This window comes from Salvelinus sp. IW2-2015, linkage group LG10 (assembly GCF_002910315.2).
Source record: "Salvelinus sp. IW2-2015 linkage group LG10, ASM291031v2, whole genome shotgun sequence".
In the NCBI taxonomy this organism is placed as follows: Eukaryota; Metazoa; Chordata; class Actinopteri; order Salmoniformes; family Salmonidae; genus Salvelinus; species Salvelinus sp. IW2-2015.
The window spans coordinates 2,140,466-2,158,088 of record NC_036850.1 but is presented as its reverse complement, the minus strand read 5'-3'; the positions used below and the strand labels follow the sequence as shown (position 1 = coordinate 2,158,088).

General features: G+C 40.1%; 1 protein-coding gene across 1 annotated transcript in view; it reads right to left on the bottom strand.

Annotated features, from left to right (window-relative positions):
* The window catches only part of syt14a (synaptotagmin XIVa), a 179,084-nt gene that overhangs the window by 19,207 nt on the left and 142,254 nt on the right, over positions 1 to 17,623 (bottom strand). The window contains exons 6-8 of the mRNA XM_023995029.2: positions 15,374 to 15,430; positions 14,592 to 15,041; positions 13,616 to 13,805 (exon numbers count right to left, since the gene is read on the bottom strand). Coding sequence (XP_023850797.1) covers positions 13,616 to 13,805; positions 14,592 to 15,041; positions 15,374 to 15,430 — 697 coding nt within the window. The remainder of the gene's footprint in view (positions 1 to 13,615; positions 13,806 to 14,591; positions 15,042 to 15,373; positions 15,431 to 17,623) is intronic.

Sequence of the window (17,623 nt, the reverse complement as noted above, 5' to 3'; positions counted from 1 at the left end):
ATGTATTGACTTAGGGAGCTGAATTACTTATGCAAGACAATATTTTAGTATTTCAATTAATATATTACTAAATACAGATTGAAGTCGAAGTTTACATTACACCTTAGCAAATACATATAAAACTCAGTTTTTCACAATTTCGACAATTTAAATCCTTGTAAAAATCCCCTGTGTTAGACAGTTTAAGATCACCACGTTATTTTGAAAGAATGTGAAATAGTCAGAATAATTTAGTAAGAGAATTATTTATTTTCAGCTTATTATTTCTTTCAATTCACCATATCCCAGTGGGTCAGAGAGTTACATACACTCAATTAGTAATTGGTAGCATTGCCCTTTAAATTGTTTAAACTTGGGTCAAATGTTTCGGGTAGCCTACCACAAGCTTCCCACAATAAGTTGGGTGAATTTTGGCCCATATCCTCCTGACAGAGTCTGGATGTAACTGAGTATCAGGTGCTGTAGGCCTCCTTGCTTGCACCAGGCTTTTCAGTTCTTGCCCACAAATTTCTATAGGATTGAGGTCAGGGTCTTTGTAGATGGCCAATCCCAGTCACTTGATTTGTTGTCCATAAGCCACTTTGCCACAACTTTGGAAGTATGCTGGGGGTCAGTTTCCATTTGGAAGACCACATTTGCGACCAATGCTTTAAACTATCTGAACTGTTGCTTCAATATATTCCACATCATTTCCATCACATCATAGATGCCATTTTTTTATTTTGGAGGAAGTGCACCAGATCTCTCCTGCAGCAAAGCACCCCCAACACACATGATACTAGCCACCCCCGTGACTTTCACGGTTGAACCAGGAGCATCCCATGATGTCAAGCAAAAAGGCACTGAGTTTGAAGGTGGGCCTTGAAATACATCCACAGGTACGCCTCCAATTGACTCAAATGATGTCAATTAGCCTATCAGAAGCTTCTAAAGCCATGACATCATTTTCTGGAATTTTCCAAGCTGTTTAAAGGCACAGTCAACTTAGTGTAAGTAAGCTTCTGACACACTGGAATTGTGATACAGTGAATTATAAGTGAAATAATCTGTCATGCACAAAGTAGATGTCCTAACCGATTTGCCAAATCTATAGTTTATTAACAAGAAATTTGTTGAGTGATTGAAAAACAAGTTTTAATGACTACAACCTAATTGTTTGTAAACTTCCGACTTCAACTGTATATATATATATAAATATATATCGAATTTATCTTCCCCCAAAATACAATTAAATACATTTTAATCCTAATTTGTAACACAATAAAATGTGAAGAAATCCAATAGATGGTCGGCCGAAGCCGAAAACGTGAAGTTGATCGATCCCTGTTGAGGGAGGAGCAGAYTTCTTGTATATGACAGTAAAACATTCTTATGATGACAAAAATGTGTTGGCACCTTCAATTCTTGCACATTTTCTCATAAAAAGTATATTTCAACACTATCTGCTCAGGCAAATTTGCGAAACTGCTAACCTTGGAACCAATCAACTGCTATACCTAGAACCAATCAGAACTCTCTGTAGCTGTGGGTTTAAAGAAACATTATTTTATTTAACCAGTTATGTCKGTTAAGAACAAATTCATRATTTACCCCGGCCAAACCCGGACGATGCTGAYCCAATTGTGAACCGCCCTATGAGACTCCCAATCACCGCCGYTTGTGATACAGCCTGGAATTGAACCGGGGTCTGTAGTGATGCCTCMAGCACTGAGATGCAGTGCCTTAGACCACTGCGCCACTCAGGAGCCCCCTATTCAATCATACACTTTGCATAGAAACCCATATAAAAGCATGTAGATGTGTGTGTGTCATGTATGCTAGAATGGAGGTTTAAAAATGACAGCTGCATACAGTGCATTTGGAAAGTATTCAGACCCCTTCCTTTTTCACCGTTTTGTTGCGTTACAGCCTTATTCTAAAATGTATTAAATAAAAAAGAATCCTCATCAATCTACCAACAATACCCCATAATGACAAAGCGGAAACAAGTTTTTTGACATCTTTGCAAATGTATAAAAAATTTAAAATGTATTCAGACCCTTTAAACCAAGCCATGAGGTTGAAGGAATTGTCTGTAGAGCTCCGAGACAGAACTGTGTTGAGGAACAGATCTGGGAAAGGGTATCAAAAAATGTCTGTAGCATTGAAGGTCCCGAAGAACACAGGGGCCTACATCATTCTTAAATGGAAGTTTAGAACCACCAAGACTCTTCTTAGAGCTTGCCACCCGGCCAAACTGAGTAATCGTGGAAGAAGGGCAGAGCTCCAGAGTTCCTCTGTGGAGATGGGAGAACCTTCCAGAAGGACAACCATCTCTGCAGGAGCAACAACATCCTCAGCGTGAAATGGTAGGCCACAACAAACTCACAGAACGGGATGCCGCCGAGTTCTGAAACGAGTAGCGAGTAAAAATCGTTTGTCCTCGATTGCAAAACTCACTCTGAGTTCCCAAACTGCCTCTGGGAGCAACGTCAGTACAATAACTGTTCGCGGAGAATTCATGAAATGGGTCTCCCATGGGCGACGCAGCAAGCAACACAAGCCTAAGATGCACCAACGCACAATGCCAAGCGTTGGCTAAGATTGTTGTAAGCTTTCGCCATCATTGGACTCTGGAAATTAGTGGAAAATGCGTTCTGCTGGGAGTTGACGAATCACGCTTCACATTCTGCTGTGTTCCAGGGATGAAATCTGGTTTTGGCGGATGCCTGGAGAACGCAACATGCCCCAATGCATTATAGTATGTGTTTACTGTAAAGTTTTGTGAAGTGGAAGGAATAAATGGGTCTGCGGGCTGTTTTTCATGGTCGGTGCCTTAGTCCCTTAAGTTCCAGTGAAGGGAAATTTTAATGCATACACAGCATTATAACAAACGGAATTCAGATGATTATTCTGTGCTTCCAACTTGTGGCAACAGTTTGAGGAAGAAGCCCTTTCCTGTTTCATGCATGAAATGCACCTGTGCACAAAGTCAGGTCCCTATCAGCAAAGTGCACCGAGCCCTGACCTCAAACCCATCAAACACCTTTGGGATGAATTGGAACGCTGACTGCGAGCCAGGCCTAATCGCCCAACATCAGTGCCCAACCTCACTAATGCTCCTGTGGCTGAATGGAAGCAAGTCCCTGCAGCAATGTTCCAACATATTGTTTCATGTGAGACAAAAATAAAAGAATGAATCAAATAAATCATCACAGCAAAGGAATGTAGTTTGTGAGCTTGAAAATGAACATCCTGACAGTCTGAGGCAGGGTGCTCTGCAATCCTCTGACTCTATCTATTGACAAGGATAATAATGTGTCATTTTTTATTTGTCAGTATGACTGAAATGGGTCCTGCCTTGATGACTGTATTAGATTTACACTACTTTTCTTATAAATTTTTGTAGTCTTAAATTATTACTTGAAATAAACTGTTAGCTAAAATGTTCCTTTTTCCCGGAATGACATGCTAGCTAGTGATAAAGCTATCTGCTCCTGCTAGCAAGCGACAGTTCTACTTGTTGTAACTAGCTAGCTAACTAGTAAGCTAGCTACATTATTAKGGTTGCAGTGTTCTACGTTGGGAGTAATTGTACAGCTTGCATTGATGGTATCARGTTTCTTCTGGTATACTTTACCTGATAGCAGTTTGTCGAACGAAGAACTATCTCGAGATGTCAGCAGCTGTCTACTTACTGTACCTTAGATACAGATAATGTGATTGGCAGACGTGATCAGCAGAGATAGTACCATATATAGTACAGACTTTTGATTGGTTCACAGTTTAGTACTCTACGGCGTTAGCCTGTCCAACTTGTAGACATAATAATAAGTATTTTGAAACAAATTGCAAGGCTTGACATTTCCAACAAAAGACAGAGATCGATCKTCTCGAAAACTAAAGCATATAGCTTGCTACGGCCCYCCACCTACAAGGGGTCTGAATACTTTTGCAAGGCACCGTAAAATTGAAATGTCGCTACATTTGCGGATAAAATTCTAATTTACTCAACCTTTTAATATTTTTATGTGGCCTTATCTTAATTTTGGGCTTTTATACGTTATACATACTTTATAAATGTTTTGAGTTTTGTTGATATATAACATTTTGATATATTTCTTTTAACATCCAGTGTTGTATGCTTATTCTTTTACCAATGATATGTTCTAGGCCAGTGGTGGGCAATGATTTTTGCTTGATGGCCACATTGGGATTTCCCAAATTCAGAGGGACAATTTTTTGGCGACCAATTTCTTAGTCAAAAGCAATAGAAAAAAGGGCAGTTACTTGAAAACATATGGGTCCATTATAATTTCTATATACTTTATATCTAGTGTTAGACGTTCAAGAGTGGCCTGTAGTGTTTTGCTAACCCAAAATAATCACCCATCCCCCCCCAAATAAAGTTTTTACTCAAACCTCCCCCGTATGTTGCCCACCACTGTTCTAGGCTATTTGGAGACCCTTAAGGAGCATCTACCAATGGCATGTCCGTCTTTTTGTGAGAAATTACACTGGCCACTCATAAAGTATAAATAGCCCACACTTTAGATGAGGCCATGCAACATCACCTAACTAATGACTATTACATAGTTTACAAGGACCTAGAATTAAATCTTATGAATGGAGTAATGATGAATAAATTATGAATAAACAARTTACAAATCCATAATAAATGCTTTATTACATGGAGTTATTATAAAGTGCTACCCAATGTTCTTCATGGATGAGTCATTTTTACATTTTAGCCATTTAGCAGATGCTCTTATCCAGAGCGACTTACAGSAGCWATTAGGGTTAAGTGACTAGCTCAAGGGCACATTGACAGATTTTCCACCTTGTCGGCTCGGGGATTCAAACCAGCGCCCTTTCAGTTACTGGCCCAACGCTCTTAACCGCTAGGCTACCTGCRGCGTTATATGCAGTATGATAAGGTTAACAAATTAAGGCCAAGTATTGCCTATATCTGGTCCTAGTCAGTGATCTTTATCGTTTGTGGTTGGGTGACATTTAATATAATGGTGAGCTGTAGGTTTTTTTTGTACATTTTGTAGGTTTTCTCATCTTAGATGTGCCACTGTCAAATCACAATGAATCAATTCACATTTACTAAGAATTGACATTGAAATTGTATATATTTTATTGGCAGCCTGACAACCTGCATCCATGAGAATACATTGCGACTTTCTAGTCAACTTACATCTCAGTGCAGAGAGAGAGAGAGAGAGAGAGAGAGTAAGAACGAACTAAAGAAAACTAAAGAAAGACAGAAACAGAGACAGATAGAGACAGAGAGACAGTGTCCAACACTGATAGTTGGGAGCTGGCAGACACCTCCGTCTGCTAGCCGAAGAGACTCACCTCTGATAATATAAACCTGGCCACCTATCAAGTGTTTCAGGCAACAGAACAGCCCATCTGACAACAAGGGTTGGTAAGCAGTGAGGGAAACAATGGACCAAGATGTCAATAGTTGGGGTGAGAGAGTTCAGGAGCAGACAGAACAAAGAGACAGAAAGTGGGAACACAAAACAACAGCAGGAGAGAGAAACAGGGTCAGAAGGTCATCAGTATCACACAAACTTGCTGGAGCCTCTGGTCATTTCGGGGAGTTGGAAGGGAGATGAAGGGTAAAGGGGGTAAAAACAGAGGGAAAGTTTGCAGCATGGTGGGTGCTCAGACCACTTCATACGGCCTACATATTTGATAATTTCCTGAAATTAAAGAGGTACATGAACTAAATATTTTCAATTGCGGCATAATAATAATAAAACAATAGGAAATGTCAATTTTCAGGGGTGGGGGGTCCCTCGATGACATGATRTTGCAAGGAATTTGATGGATGTGACCCCAAGACACGCTAACCTGAGATGTAGGTAATATTATTGTCATACTCAAGTTCATTCTTTTTGACATGAATCAAAAAGAACGATAACTTATACAGTATGTTCTTCAAAAACAGCTTTWACCCTGAATGCGAAGGCAGGGATATTGGTTTTGTSCGAATAKCCGTACTTGGGTTCTAAATASTAGGKATTTTGGGTACGCGAAAATAGAAAGCTTTATGTTATGTAAAATTMTCWAAATGTTGTATGCTTTAAATGKCAGAATGTCTTACWAATTTTGTCTTTTCATCRAGTAGAATGAACGAATAGCGGGAATCAACTGCATTATTTTATCTAACGTTTATTTATTCAGTGGAACCCATTGAGACCAGGGTCTCATTTACAATTGTGCCCTGAAGACAACAATTCAACAATATCAATGGATATTTCCCCCAAAATACAAATAAAACAACAATTTACAAATTCAGCACCACAATTTCAACAATACGTACACATTTTTTATACTCAATCAAAACAACTACAACTCTCATTTAACACATTCATCACCAGAGTCCTAAACTYCTGTAGAGGCACCAGGGTATCAAGAGCCTTATAGGCCATTCCAAAACTTTTCCTAGCTCTGTGGAGACTAGTGGGACTTCAAGAGTTAATCAACCCTGTAAACGTGTTTGGTGCCTCGTATTTTTATACCTTAAAAGTGAGGCAAGATAAGCTGGAAGCTTGTGCAGCAGAGCTTTGTAAACAAAAAGGGATTCATGAAGTGATRTTCCGACKTTCTGARACAGGATGCAAGAATGTGTACTAAACCTGTGAACCTGTCACTTGTGATAYAGTGAAGAGCYCTGTGGTGAACGGCATCTYAGGGTTTTAGAGTAGTGGCTGCTGCATTCTGATAGATGGTGTCACCGTAGTTAAGAACTGGCAGGACGGTTGGCTGTACAATCTGCTTCCTGGTGTTAAGGGAAAGGCATGATATTAAAAAAAAAGCGAACTTTAAATCCGTATGTTTTTTAAAAGTTAAATCTTTGTCCAATCCAAATGCCCTGGGCCAGACTTCCCAAAAGCTTCTTAATGCTACGTGCATCGTTAGAACCTTTGTAGGAGCATCGTTAAATCTTCAAGCTGTTTCCTAAAACCACCTGTGGTAACTTTACAAGGATTATCCACACCCGTTTCAATGTTTTAGTGCCTTTACTTGCAAACTACAAAATTAAAGGGTACAGCCATGTACAAACAGTAGAAAACAGGAGTGCGATATACGCAACTCAACATGAGGTCGAGTCCCATTAATGCTGTGCTTAATCTGGGTGATGACATCACAGGCATATAAAGGTCACGGTCAACACCAATGTCCGTAATAACCATACTCCCACGACTAGTKATTTTTACCTCGACTATCCGGTGCCCCCGCACATTGACTCTGTACCGGTACCCCCTGTATATAGTCTCGTTATTGTTATTTTACTGTTGCTCTTTAACTACTTGTTATTTTTATCTCTTACTCATATTTTTTAAACAGCATTCTTGGTTAMMGGCTTTTAAGTAAGCATTTCACTGTAAGCTATACACCTATTGTATTCGGCGCATGTGACTAATAACATTTGATTTGATTTGATAGTAATAATACTATACTGCAGTTAAGTACACCACCTATTCAGTAGGAATTATTTATATAGCGTCCACACTATAACACCAAAGTTACTAAAGTTGCTCTTCAAAATGCTTGTTACTTAACAACTGGCTCAGACCACTCTTAAAATAGCTAAGTAAGTCGTTAGATGCGTTTTTGCCCTTCCTTTACACACAAGATCTCCGCTAAACACAAAATCTAAATGTTTGTCTTTCTGTGACCGCTGATAACTTCAGAACGAATGTTACAGTAACATATTAGCATCCACAGTTTTTGTGCAAGGAAAGTCATACCATATAAAAAACCTGTGAGCTGTTGGCTAGACAACACATGCCAAGACGAGAGTAGGCACATTTACTATTTAACGCAACAATTTTTTGTAACAAAACTAGCGTTAGAGATGAAAATGTGATGGAAAGACTTTAAAATGTAATTTTTTTTGCGGGATATTAAAACGTAGGCGAAAATGTACATTTTGTGTGCKCTACCTCATCACGCACTGATTTTTATCTGCAACAAGTTTGTTGGTGGAAACACAAAATATGCAGATTTTAGAATATATGGAAAACTAGCTACAAACTTGCCCATTCTTTGCATAACAAGTGAAGACGCTTCAAAAGAAAACCGAGATGAGTGTATTAAAAGATAAATACATAGACCGAATATASAAAACATTAAMGACATCTGCTCTTTCCTTGACTTTTCCACATTTTGTTACGTTACAGCCTTATTCTAAAATTGATCAAATTAAATACAAATCCTCATCAATCTACACACAATACCACATACTGACAAAGCGAAAACAGGTTTTTAGAAATGTTTGTACATTTATTACATATAAAATAAGAAATACATTATTTAAATAAGTATTCAGACCCTGTGCTATGAGACTCGAAATTGAGCTCAGGTGCATCCTGTTCATTGATCATCATTGAGATGTTTCTACAACTTGATTTGGGTCCACCTGTGGTAAATTCAATTGATTGGACATGATTCGGAAAGGCACACACCTGTCTATAACAGTGCAGTTGACAGTGCATGTCAGAGCAAAAACAAGCCATGAGATTGAAGGAATTGTCCTTAGAGCTCCAAGACAGGATTATGTCGAGGCACAGATCTGGGAAAGAGTACCAACACATTTCTGCAGCATTAAAGGTCCCCAAGAACACAGTAGACTCCATCATTCTTAAATGGAAGAAGTTTGGAACCACCAAGACTCTAACTAGAGCTGGCCGCCCAACCAAACTGAGCAATCGGGGGAGAAGGGCCTTGGTCATGGAGGTGACCAAGAACCCGATGGTCACTCTGACAGAGCTCCAGAGTTCTTCTGTGGAGATTGGAGAAACTTCCATCTCTGCAGCACWCSACCAATCAGGCCTTTATGGTAGAGTGGCCAGACGGAAGCCACTCCTCGGTAAAAGGCACATGATAGCTTGCTTGAGTTTGCCCAAAAGGTACCTAAAGGACTCTTAGACCATGAGAAACAAGATTCTCTGACCTGATGAAATCAAGATTGAAACTTTGGTCTGAATGCCAAGCGTCACGTCTGGAGGAAACTTGGCACCATCCTTGTGGTGTAGATTGATGAGGAAAAATTATTTTAGAATAAGGCTGTAACGTAACAAAATTTGGAAAGGGTCAAGGGGTCTAAATACTTTCCCGAATGTATTGTATGTAGCCAGGTGAATCCAGGTGAAAGCTATGATCCCTTATTGATGTCACTTGTTAAATCCACTTCAATGAGTGTAGATGAAGGGGAGGAGACAGGTTAAAGGATTTTTAACTGAATATTAGGAAGGTGTTCGTACTGTTTGGTTTACTCAGTGTATTTGAAGGATATTGAAATCAGTTTAATGTTAATTCATTTTATTGAGTTTTATTTATCTATTTGTACGCTACTGTCACATTTTTGGCTCAATATATTTCATGATGTGTAATGTATGCAATGATGCCACATCTTGATTTAGTTCATTATTATAGGGCAAGCATTAAAATAAGCCGCCTCGTCGTCGGTATTGTGGAATAATTTGCATGTTAAGGTAAGATTGGAAAGGTAGAACACTGATCAGAGAGCTGTCTTTCTTTCGATCCTATCAGTATCGACACATGCCTCAACAACGCACTAATCAAACGTTCTCTCTGCGTGTTGTTTTGGGAAATGCATATTACATCTTCGGCAGTTGTAGGAAAGATGCGTCGTTAAAAAACTCTAAGCGTAAGTTCCATCGCTATCGGGAAACCGGGACAAGATATTTTTAGGCGGGAACTCAATCCACAAGAGAACCATCCAATGAATAAATGTGTAATCCATTGGAGACATTTTTGCCTGAATAAGAGAACAACATAAGTCCTCGTAAGTCCTCAACTGGCAGCTTCATTAAATAGTACCCGCAAAACACCAGTCTCAACGTCAACAGTGAAGGGAAGACTTTGGGATGCTGGCCTTCTAGGCAGAGTTCCTCTGTCCAGTGTCTGTGTTCTTTTGACCATCTTAATCTTTTCTTTTTATTGACCAGTCTGAGATATGTCTTTTTCTTTGCAACTCTGCCTAGAAGGCCAGCATCCCGAAGTCGCCTCTTCACTGTTGACGTTGAGACTGGTGTTTTGTGGGTACTATTTCATGAAGCTGCCAGTTGAGGACTTATGTTGTTCTCTTATTCAGGCAAAAATGTTGGTCGCATATACAGATCTGTAGATGTTATCGCAGGTGCAGCTAAATGCTTGTGTTTCTAGCTCCAAAAGTGTAGTAATACCTAGCTCTGTCTGCCCTACGTACACTCACCTACGCTGTCTAGACTGCCTCATAAATTACTGCTGTTGTCACGTTTTCTTGCATAATTCATTAAGTGTTTCAATAGCAGGATACCRCTCAGATAAAAAATCAACACGCATGGCTCTAGGTTACACCTATCTAAACATATTTTACATTGTTTTGCGAGATCAGACATAATATCACTTCCTATAATCCGAGTGTTCATTTTCGGAAGTGTGTAATCTAATTTGTAAACATTTCAACTGTATTAATAATAAAAAATCTACACGCTTGGCTCGAGATTACACCTATCTAAACATACTTTACATTGTTTGTGAGATCGGACATAATATCACTCACTATAATCCGAGTGTTCATTTTCAAGATTGTTTAATCTAATTTGTAAACACTTGTATTAATAATACAACTGTATTAATAATTAAAAATAAAATTATCTTTCTTCTGATGTAAGTGTCAAAACAGAGCATTAAATCTTCAACAAAGCTTTTGCATTCTAATAAATTCAACAGTAAGACAATATATTCCATTTAGCACATTTCAGCCATTACCAGGGTGTGTTTGACAGGTCATTACAATCTAGAGGCGAAAAGAAACGCACACCTATTTAGGCGAGGTGCTGGCTAGCGGAGTGAAACACTTAAAAAATAAAGGAGAGACGCACACTCTAGGAGCTCAGATGCAAAAATATTTATGTCCAACGTTTTGACAGACAAGCTGTCTTCATCAGGATATAATGACAGGTCATTACAAACAARTCCACGGTCATAATGTTAACGGGGAAAAATTAAAGGCACAAGCAAGAGTACGAAAGAGTCACAGGAGTAAAATTAAAGCAATCAATCCAGCGAGATGTAAGTGACAAGTGGATTTTGCACCCCTCAAACACAGGAAATAGATGGCTGATAAAGTCAGATCCTCAGGTGGGCAGGGCATGCGCGTTGCTCATAATATTGTTGTATAACGACTCGGAAGTTTTAAAATTGATAAATTAGGAGCAGCTAAAGGGGAGAGTCAATTTAACCAACCATGGAAGTAGAGTTGAAGTCGGAAGATTACATACACATAGGTTGGAGTCATTAAAAGTAGTTTTTCAACCACTCCATACATTTCTTGTTAACAAACTACAGTTTTGGCAAGTCGGTTAGGACATCTACTTTGTGCATGACACAAGTCATTTTTCCAACAATTGTTCACAGCCAGATTATTTCACTTATAATTCCCTGTATCATAATTCAAGTTGGTCAGATGTGTACATACACTAAGTTGACTGCGCCTTTAAACAGCTTGGAAAATTCCTGAAAATTATGTCATGGCTTTAGAAGCTTCTGATAGGCTAATTGAAATCATTTGAGTCAATTGGAGGTGTACCTGTGGATGTATTTATTGGCCTACCTTCAAACTCAGTGCCTCTTTGCTTGACATCATGGCAAAATCAAAAGAAATCAGACAAGACTTCAGAAAAAAATCCTTGGGAGCAATTTCCAAAAGTCTGAAGGTACCATGTTCATCTGTCCAAACAATTGTATGCAAGTATAAACACCATGGGACCATGCAGCCTTCATATCGCCCAGGAAGGAGATGTGTTCTGTCTCCTAGAGATGAAAAGTGTGAAAAGTGCAAATCAATCCCAGAACAACAGCAAAGGGCCTTGTGAAGATGCTGGAGGAAACAGGTACGAAAGTATCTATATCCACAGTAAAACGAGTTCTATATCAACATAACCTGAAAGGCCGCTCAGCAAGGAAGAAGCCACTGCTCCAAAACCGCCATAAAAAAGCCAGACTACGGTTTGCAACTGCACATGGGGATAAAGATCGTACTTTTTGGAGAAATGTCCTCTGGTCTGATGAAACAGAAAGAGAACGGTTTGGCCATAATAACCATCGTTATGTTTGGAGGAAAAATGGGGACGCTTGCCAGCCGAAGAACACCATCCCAACCGTGAAGCACGGGGGTGGCAGCATCATGTTGTGGGGGTTCTTTGCTGCAGGAGGGACTGGTGCACATCACAAAATAGATGGCATCATGAGTGAGGAAAATTATGTGGATATATTGAAGCAACATCTCAAGACATCAGTCAGGAAGTTAAAGCTTGGTCGCAGATGGGTCTTCCAAATGGACAATGACCCCAAGCATACTTCCAAAGTTGTGGCAAAATGGCTTAAGGACAACAAAGTCAAGGTATTGGAGTGGCCATCACAAAGCTCTGACCTCAATCCAACAGAACATTTCTGGGCAGAACTGAAAAAGCGTGTGTGAGCACGGAGGCCTACAAACCTGACTCAGTTACACAAGCTCTGTCAGGAGGAATGGGCCAAAATTCACCCAACTTATTGTGGGGAGCTTGTGGAAGGCTACCTGAAACGTTTGAACCAAGTTAAACAATTTAAAGGCAATGCTACCAAATACTACTTGAGTGTATGTAAACTTCTTACCCACTGGGACTGTGCTGAAATAAATAAATCTCTCTACAATTATTCTGACATTTCACATTCTTCAAATAAAGTGGTGATCCTAACTGACCTAAAACAGGGCATTTTTACTAGGATTAAATGTCAGTAATTGTGAAAAACTGAMTTGAAATTTATTTGGCTAAGGTGTATGTAAACTTCCGACTTCAACTGTATGTAGATATAATATAAATCAAAAAACAGAATATTTAAAAAAAAAGGTGTGTGCTTGAGCTAATCGTAATAATTATCCTAATAAATTGGTTCCTCAAAGCGTAGACTTCTGACTTTAGTTTTATTTCAGTWTACATGGCAGCTAAAATCTAAATTGCTTATACAATTCCACATATACTGCTGATGACAATGGTGTTATGTGTCAACGGACCTTTAATTTATAGTCAATCCACATGGTTGGGAATTTTATTTTGGATCATTTTGACAATTACTTTAGATGATTATGGTATGCACGTGACAATTAGTTCACGCGTGGTGTAAGAAGGTGCTATATCTGCCTTGTAAGGTGGGATGAGGGCCATACCTATAAATGCTGTTTCTGATTGAAAAATAACCTACACACTGAGGAATGCTGTAAGGCTGAAACGTCGGTGTATGCTATCCTGGTGCAGTAAAAAGTCAGCTTTATGCAACATCTTTTTGAGTGTGGACCCGTCACACTTTTTTGGGGCTTAAATCAACAGTTGCACAGAAATGTATGATCTTGACAAACACATATTACTGCTAGTTACAAGAAAATTCCTCATTCAATGTTGCTTCACTTGATCTATCGAGTGCTACTCTGGTCCTTCAAGTGACCYAGACCAGATCTGAAAGCAAGGACTCTCATTATCGTTAAATGAAACCTGGACTCAGGTGACACTGACTATTATTGACAAAGTGTTGACAAGCAACCAGAAGAATGTCTTYGTGTACTTACTGGGTGGCTTGTTGGCAGCCAGATTTTTGAAGTGACTGCCTTTGATGATCTCCACTGAGAGACGGCCCGTGGTGGCATTGTAGACGAGCCCTACCAAGATCTCTGGTGTGGAGCCTTGGCTGGCTGACTGGAATGAAGAGGCACTTTCGCTGCAGGACATCTCCGATATACTAGCCTGGGATTCACCGCCCTGCTAGCACGTGGGTGGACAGATGGACCAACAAGAAGGTCAGTGAATTTTCAGGGCCTGCATCTCAGAGTAGGAGTGCTGATATAGGATCAGTTTTGCCTGAATTTGTCATAATTAATACAAGTACATGGACAGGGGGTGACTTGATCCTAGATCTTTATAAATACGGGCCCAGGATTCAATGTTTACATTTACATTTAAGTCATTTAGCAGACGCTCTTATCCAGAGCGACTTACAAATTGGAAAGTTCATACATATTCATCCTGGTCCCCCCGTGGGGAATGAACCCACAACCCTGGCGTTGCAAGCGCCATGCTCTACCAACTGAGCCACACGGGACCATGTTAGTGAAATTTGTAATTTGTAAGGAAGTAAGGTTAGGAATCTACATTCTTATAATAAAAATGCAGAGATACTGTAATAACTGGCAGACATACTTTGACAAACTTTTGAGACAGCATTGGACAGTAAAATGTGAAAGTTGTTAGGGTTTGTATGGGTTTCTCTGTTTTGGACTATGTTCATCACCCTTTACAACGAGGTGACTATCACAGGTCATCAATTTCTCACTATTTAACTAGATAACTCAAATCAAATAACTGATGTTTGCAATGTGGAAAAGAATCCAGGCAAATAACAGAATGTAAGAAATAAAGTCTTCATGTATTATCCGGGTAGYTTCCTAGTAAGTACATGACAAAATTACCCCAGGAACAGCATTCTACCATCACAGCTGTTGTGTACAGTAAATGCTTGAGGCCTAGCTTTTCCTTTGATCTACTCACAGGGAAGGCACAGCAGGGGTCCAGTATGACCGGCACCGACATCTTGCCCTGCAGGTTGAGCTTGGTGAGGTAGAACACCTTCTCTCCCAGCACCTTCTCTTTCTTCATCCGCCGCACGCTGTAGAGACGGAATCGAATGGAGTAGTTGCCGATCATCTCGGACTCCACGTGACTGAAGCGGAAGGTCTCTGTGAAGACCGGGCAGGGCCCTTTCTGGATGCACGTCTTCGCCCTCTGCTTTTTTGTGGGCAGCAGCACCAGATGTACCTGCCAGGCAACGTTGCCGGTACGCTTGAGGGCCGGGATGTCTGTTGCGGCCGTGACCGTCACCGCCAGCCGCTGGTCCTGGGAGTCGTAGTCCAACACCACGTCCAGGGTGCCGTATTTGGCCAGGGGTTCCGGTTCGTAGCCCTTGGGGAGCTGAGACGCTGACCCCCGGGCTGACATGTTCTAAAGAGACACATTACACCACACAAGAGGTAATGTACAAAAGATTGGCAAACACAATACATAACAATTTTTTAAAGTCTACACCGCCATATGTATGATCTATCATACGTTATGCAGTCATCACAGCTCTTGGACTATTTCTACATTGCTAGTCACTTGAACTAGAGAAGTACTGAACATTTTCTTGAAACTGAAAAGCCTTGACTATCACAAACACCTGAGCTACGAGAGAGATCCTAAAGACTCAACCTCTAGTTTCTACTTGGGTGAACAGGGTGAATTGGAGGATTTGAACTATGGGAGGTGAAATGGATCAGGACGATCAAAGTTACCTTATGTTTTTGACGTAGTTTATCGTTGCTCTTGTACCATGACCTGTATAAGGGCTTCTGTCAGATAAAAACATAACACACATTTATGAAGGAAATCTATCAGACAAAATCCTGACAGTGGTGTAAATGTTTACAAGGCTGTTTCAAAGGCTGGATTACAATCTGATAATTTAGTCCCTCCTTCTGCCCTTGTTGGCTCCCCCCTCGCAGATCTGAAAATAGTTCTTGATAGCAATATAGCAATAGCTCAACAATGTGGGGTGCCGTTTTCAACATCTTGTTACCATCTATCCAATCCTTCCCAATCTCTGAGGGTGAGGGGTTAACAGGGAATTTATTGGATTGGAATTCAGGCAAAGAGAGTGGGAACATTTATTGGGAGAAATAGAGGTTGAGAGACTTTGGCTATCTGTGTGCATGTGTGTGTGGTCGTGAAGCCCAAAATAAGTGTTTCATTCTGATCATTTCTTCCCACCACGGCAGTCTCATGCATGAAAAATCTACAGGTGCAAAAATGAACTTTACAATCATATTCTATAGACCCCACACCAGGCATGACTAATATCATAAATAGTCAGAAAATGCAATAATCAAATTACCGAAACAGCTATACATCATCCTCTGAGCTCTAGTCTTGTCCAAACCATAAGGTTTCTCAATCAAAAGACTTCAATAACTTTTCTTCTTTCTTTTAATTTAAGCCTCTTGCTCCTTTGTGAAGGAATGGGGGACTCAGTACTGGGTCGGAAGAAACCAAAATCATCCGGTTTTCAGGAAAAGCAGCGAGGAAGAGGTGAAGCCTGCAAACCGGATGCTTCCGGTTTCTACCGACCCCGGGCGTTTATTTTACACCTGCTACATTCGGTTACTCTGTAGTGATTCAGAGAGGGAAGTTGAAAAGGAAAATGGCTGCAAATGTAGAAATATATATTTTTCCCCCATGAGGTTTCCATGACAGGTGGTCCTTCTTTTCCATGTGGTTTTCATGGTTTCAGTCATGTATAGAGTGCTCTTTTATTTAGTTTTGTTGTTTTTTAACTATCGTTTGGCGTACTAAATATCTGGTAACACTGTATTTTAAGGTACACATCAATGTGGGACTAATGTATGTAGATTAATTAATTTAAACAACTGCACTTCCATATATACTTTCATATACACAGAGTAAAACACTACTAATATTGAGTTTTGCCCTCAGAACACCCTCAATTCGTCGGGCTGGACTCTACAAGGTGTTGAAAGCATTCCACAGGGATGCTGGCCCATGTTGACTCCAGTGCTTCCCACAGTTGTGTCAAGTTGGCTGGATGTCCTTTGGGTGGTGGACCATTCACAGGAAACTGTTGAGCGTGAAAAACCTAGCAGCATTGCAGTTCTTGACACACTCAAACTGGTGCTCCTGGCACCTACTACCATACCCCGTTCAAAGGCACTTAAATCTTTTGTCTTACCGATTCACCCTCTGAATGGCACACATACACAATCCATGTCTCAACTGTCTCAAGGCTTAAAAATCCTTCTTTAACAAGTTACATCAATAAGGGATCATAGCTTTCACCTGGATTCACCTGGTCAGTCTATGTCATGGAAAGAGCAGGTGTTCCTAACGTTTTGTAAACTGAGCATGGGCCAGCATCCCTTGTGGAACGCTTTCGACACCTTGTAGAGTCCATGCCCCAATGAATTGAGGGTGTTCTGAGGGGGYGGGTGCAACTCAATATTACGAAGGTGTTCCTAATGTTTGGTATACTCAGTGTGTATGTRATATAGCCAACATTCAAGTCTGATATAAACAACCAGTGGCTACCTGTCAATCAGAGCCCAACCTGTTTTGAGCCCCACCTGTTTAGCAAAAGATTAAACAATATTTTAAAAAATATAAAATGTTTTTGTTACCCTTTTTTGTATTTATTTTTGCATTAATACGTGCACATATCAGTTTGCAAACAATGTAATTAAAAAAAAATCTTTGAGTTAATAAAGCCGCATACAAACATGATCTCTTTTTGGCTTTCTTGAGTAAGACAGCTCCAAAATGCAGGTCCACTTCTGAGTTTAAGGGTCTCTTTTCCAAGCTTAAAAGGACACCATGGGAGAAGGATTGAATACATTGGTCATGCTGTCAATTCAGCACGACTTCTGCCACATTCAAAACAACTGGAAACTTAGAACTGGGAAACTCAGACTTCAGTGAGTTCACTTTGTCATCAAAGTCTGCCATTCTCTGGATTTATGGTACGTCAAGACAAC